Source organism: Eucalyptus grandis, chromosome 4 (assembly GCF_016545825.1).
Source record: "Eucalyptus grandis isolate ANBG69807.140 chromosome 4, ASM1654582v1, whole genome shotgun sequence".
In the NCBI taxonomy this organism is placed as follows: domain Eukaryota; kingdom Viridiplantae; phylum Streptophyta; class Magnoliopsida; order Myrtales; family Myrtaceae; genus Eucalyptus; species Eucalyptus grandis.
Window position 1 is genome coordinate 4,358,880 of NC_052615.1, and position 5,608 is coordinate 4,364,487.

The 5,608-nt window shown below is 39.8% G+C and overlaps 1 protein-coding gene across 1 annotated transcript; it reads left to right on the top strand.

The window, feature by feature from the left end:
- Positions 1–597: 597 nt before the first annotated feature.
- On the top strand, positions 598–3,849 carry LOC104440723 (flavonoid 3'-monooxygenase CYP75B137). Its single transcript, XM_010053673.3, is given in 6 exon segments — positions 598–1,406; positions 1,409–1,628; positions 2,888–3,005; positions 3,008–3,358; positions 3,361–3,453; positions 3,456–3,849. Coding segments are annotated over 6 exon segments (1,614 nt in total). The 5' UTR covers positions 598–636; the 3' UTR covers positions 3,518–3,849.
- The last annotated feature ends 1,759 nt before the right edge of the window (positions 3,850–5,608 follow it).

Here is a 5,608-nt window from a genome sequence, read left to right on the forward strand (position 1 = left end):
CCCAGCTTTGCTATTATTGGTTTCACAAAACTGAACTTTTTTTTTTATTAAACAGGGCCAGTAGTCACGTATTAATTGCAAAACCTTAATAATCACTAACCTCATGCAAATCTTATGCAAATTTCCAATCTTCCATACTAAGATTTGCATTACAGAAATTATTAGTTATGTTCAAACTTATCGTTGTAAGGAAATCAATATAGAGAAATGGAACGACACATTATTAAATTGGCATTCATAGGAATGTCGAACATGCGACTAAGAAACAATAAATCCTTCTAGTTAGACAAAAACCGGTTCACCCGGGTCATTATTGTTTAACTATTCTGGCAATTTTCCTCATTTGCAATAATTGGTCACGTGTCAGTGTGTGTAACTAACTGGGACCGCTTACTTTTCGAACCAAAATATCCTAAAATCTATCAGAGATCCAACCGTATATTCAAAGACCTTCTATAGTTTGTGTGGCTAGGAATTTCCTGTGTGATTCCAACTGGGAACCACTTAGTTTTTGAACCAAAATACCCTAAATCATCTGTCGGTGACCAAACCGTATCTACATATACCTTCCATAGTTTGTCTTGGAACTTCCTAATTCTAGCTCAAACAGTCCTCTTCCCATCACCACAAGCTGAAATGTCGAGCGCAGATTCCGGAGGTGCCTGGTCGTGGTCGTGGCTTGCTAAAGAAGCGAATGATGCAATTCCTAGAGCTACTGCAACACTGCTTGTCATTGTAATAGCAGCTCTTACTTTTTTCTCTTTGTTGAGGAGGCGAAACCACACAACGGCTCCATTGCCTCCAGGGCCCCGAGGCGTGCCATTCTTTGGGTACCTCCCATTCCTAGGGACTGATCTCCACCGGAAATTCGCTGAATTGGCCGAGACATACGGCCCCATCTACAAACTCCGGCTCGGAAGCAAATTATATATTGTGGTCAACTCTCCGTCACTGGCCAAAGAAATTGTGCGGAACCAAGACATGACGTTTGCCAATCGGGACCCGAACATTGCCAGTGTCATTGGAACATACGGCGCAAGGGACATTGCCTTCTCAAGCCAGGGCCCTTATTGGAGGAATCTCCGCAAACTGTTTGTACGGCAGTTGATGAGCAACACAAGTCTGGACGCCTGTTACGGTTTGAGAAGGCAGGAGGTCAGGAAAGCTCTGAGTGATCTGTATAGAAAACCCGGGGTGCTGGTAGATATTGGCGAATTGGCCCTTCTGATCTTGGTTAACATGGTGATGGCAATGCTGTGGGGAGGAACGCTTCAGGGAGAAAAGGGTGAAGCCATGGCCTCTGAGTTTCGAAAGGTGGTGGCCAAATATATGGTGCTCTTAGGTAGTGCCAATGTTTCGGACTTTTTCCCGGCACTCGCTTGGCTTGACCTGCAAGGAGTGGAAAGGAGATGAAAAGCGTGCATCAGTGGTTGGATGGTTTTATTCAGCCGATTATCGATTGGGCCACCGAAGAAACAACAAATGAACTATTCAAGCAGAAGGAAGGAGAACCTAAATGCAATGAACAGAAAAAGGACTTTTTGCATATTTTCCTGGATATGGAGATAAATCTTGAAGATAACCAGTCACCAGTGGACAAGAATGTAGCACTCAAAGCCATTCTTCTGGTAAGTTTATTAATCCAGGTAACTAATTCTTATGTGGACATGCACGGCTATTTAATGAGCTAAAGCACTAGAAAGTGCAGTTAATCGTCTTTTGCAACTCTATTTTTGGAAACCTAATCTCTGCATCAGCATCCCTCTCTCCCACCCCACCCACCCCCCCCAAAAAAAAAAAAAAAAAACCCTCCCTCAAAGAGACTTCATTTGTAGGCTCTCAGCTTCAATTTTTGAAATTGAGAGCCTGTTTGGCTCTGCTTTTCTTTTCTAGGCCTTGATTTCCTATTTCTTCTCTCCCGATCTAATCTGAGAGGCTTTTTCTGCCTTGTTTGGGGTTTTCTTTTGCTCGTCGCGGTGAATAAATCTTCTTGCAAGTTAATTTTGTGAGGTCATCATCACCATTCCAACTAGTACAATGCCCGGGACGTGGTTCTATGACTTCTTTGAAATTAGGCAGAAGCTCTTCTCTCTCGATTTAAGTGTAGACCTAAATTTGGGAGCTTGTTTCTCTTGACCTAAATCTAGATCTAAGAGTTTCGTAGAGGTATTTGATCTAAAATTTGTTGTTATCCCCGTATGGTGATAGCACGCTCTGCAAGCCACAGTTTTTGGAGGGTAAGATCTCTATATATGCCCATCACTAATAGGTTTGGTAATCGGCTGTTAATTGTTTTTCAATGCCGTGACAGATTTGGTCTTTTGGGATGAGAGAGTGCTTATAACTACAAACTATACTATTCTGTTTTGTTTTGCAGCTCTTTTCGGATTTGCTTTACTTGAAAGGTTTTTATGTTCTATCATGTATGATTATGACAAATGAATGAAATTTTATTTTGACCAAAAAAAAATCTGTTCTTGGTAAATGCATTTCAAATCTTAGCCGCCATAATTGTGAGTAAATGTCTAGTGATTATTACTATAGTACGTACTCGTTTTGAAATCCATATTAGCTCTTGAATACCATAATTTTCAACAAGGGTCTTATATAATGATGAAATAAATATAGCAAGGTTGATAAATGCAAAGGTAATTTAATTATTGTGTGCCATGTATCATGTCAAGATTGAAATATCTTTCCATATCTCTTGTTTCGTATCTTATTGTCTAACTTAGGTTGCGTGCAACCTTGCCCTCTCCATAACTAAAAGCTCCATATTTTGACTAGAACGTCAATTCTTCTCTATTGTAGTGCTTCATTATGTATTTAGCTTTATCAGACATTATAGTAATTGACTCTCTCATGAAACTTGGAATGTGTGGAATAGGACATTGTAATCGCAGGAACCGATACGACTTCAACAATGGTCGAGTGGGTGATGGCAGAGTTGCTGCAGAACCGAAATGTGATGAATAAAGTAATCCACGAATTGACAGAAGTCGTGGGGAGGATGCAATGGTCGAAGAGCATCACTTGCCCAAATTAAAGTACCTCAACGCGGTCATTAAGGAGGCATTTCGTTTGCACCCGGCGGTGCCCTTATTGTTGCCGCGGACCCCAAATGCTTCCTGTGTCGTCGGGGGTTACCTGATACCAAAGGGCAGCACTATATTCTTAAACATGGGTTATATCCACAGGGACCCCAAGATTTGGGACAAACCATCGGAGTTTAGACCCGAGAGGTTCTTGGAAGATCCCAGCAAATATGATTTCTCGGGCAACAACTTTGCATACATGCCGTTCGGTTCTGGCCGGAGGATGTGTGCAGGGCTTGCGCTGGCAGAGAGGATGCTACCGTATGTTTTAGCTCTCTTTTGCACTCATTCGAGTGGGAATTACCGCCAGGGTTTGGGCTGGATTTATTGGACAAGTTCGGCATTGTGGTCAAGAAAATGAACCCCTGGTTGCCATTCCAAGACCGAGATTGTCCGCTCCGGAGCTCTACATGTCGGGATAAATCTTTCATTAGTCTCAAGGCTTTTCATTTCAATTCTACGAAATAAACGTATCCTGCCAGTATCAATCATGGTTTAAGCGTCTACTCAATTGGACCTGGGTTTGAAAAAAATTTATGCTGCTTTTGTTTGTAATAGTAGAAAGAATTTCTATTATCTATTGGTTCCTCAGGTCAGTTAGACCAGAAGATTAGGTCATATGATTTAAGAGCAAAACGTTGCGAATCTTGCATATATATTCGACCACGGAGTTCTGGAGGAGGTGGTCTGCTTGCGCCTGGCGTTGCATGATTTCAATCTATTTCAGTAATGAGTATTCTCAAATGCTTTTTTTATCAAATTCTCAAATGCTTTTTACAAAATCGTATAAATAGATTTTGCAGTTTCTATGGATTGACTTGACTTTTCCTCGTCAATATAGCCCATTTTAATTTTGCCTAATATCAATGAAATTTCTTACCACATGGCAAATGATCAAGCAAAACAATTGTCCGTGGAGATTCGAGTGATTATCTCAACTTAAATAAAACTCTCTTATTATTATTTTACTCAATTCACACCAGTAACCACTCATACACAAGATGCTCTGCTGCCACACGCTACACACATTATGGAGCGAAAGAGAAAGGATAAGACTAGATCTTTCAGGAAGTATGTGGAAAAATAGAGAGAGAGAGAGAGAGAGAGAGAGAGAGGCGGTGTTCTTTATTGTCCAGTCCACTAGATTAGATTAGTATTCGATTCCCACTACTTAGCAGTAACAGTTCGTTACTCTCTATCTGCACCTTAATTTTGACACAAATTTATCATACATCTTATAAGAAATGTAAGGGATTGGGTTCGACCTCTAAACAAAGATATTAATATTGCATGATTTGTTGCTTGCATTGTCTGTTGCATTTTTTGCCCGTGGGTACTAGAGGCATTTAGATTTAGGATTAATGCATTTGCATCAAACATGGGTCATATTTAATGAGAAAGGGGCTCGGTTATGGACTACATCGGTCCAATAGGCAATCCGGCATCGGAGGTGAGATAGAATCCTTGTCTCCAAACTTTTTTTAGCTTTAAGACAGTTGATTTGGACAGAAGTCCAAAAAGAAGTGGGAGACATGTCCTAATCCCAAGAAAGTGGGAGCTGTGTTTTTCATTTCGAAGATGATGGGAGCTTATCTTCAATTTCGTGGGTGTGAGAATTAGTCTTGACTTGGCTAGGGGGATAATGTTTCCAAGATTGGTGCCCATTCTTGACCAAGGTTCACCGAGTTTGACCGAGGTTGGCCAAGTTTGACCGAGGTTGGCCGAGGTGACCGAATTTCAAGATGAGATGATCGATGTTGGCGCAATCTTTATTGGTCTTGGAGAAGTCAGTAGACGGGGGTGAGCGATTAAGAAACAGAAATGTCGGTGAACTTGGGAGATGTCGCGGCCTTCCCGAAATCTTTTTTTTTTTTTTGAATTACCTAAAAAAGGCTAATGGATTACTAAGTCCTAAGACTTGGCACGGACCCTCCCAAGTCCTACCAATCGCGACTTAATGTTAAAAAATTAATCTATTTAAACATGCAATTGTATTCAATTTGGAACTGCCACTAACCAATTAGGGTTGGTTAGAAACCAAGTAAAGTATGGAAGAATACTTTACTTTTGCGAACCAGAGATTCAGTAGGTCCAGGGACATAATTACGCTAGATTAGTCTAACGCCATTTCGGTACCTTTTTAATTTCAAAAATATTTTGCAGGCAATGTTGATTAATTTTAACTTAAGTTACTAACATGCAAATGGTGATTATGCGGGTGCACTATCAATAAAATAACATTCAATAAAAAAATATTAATAAAAATGCATGCCCTAAACATAATTTCTAAATGACATGATACCTAGCTTTTATTATTATGCAATCTTAATCTAAATTTAATATGCATGAATTATGCTTTAATGATATATGAAATGTGATTTATATGGCATAATTTGAACTATCACTATATTTATATAATCCTAAATATGCATATGCTACGTGATATTGGATGAATGACATGATATTTCTACATACATGCTCTTTTATGATTTTTTTATGATGATTCATTTTTT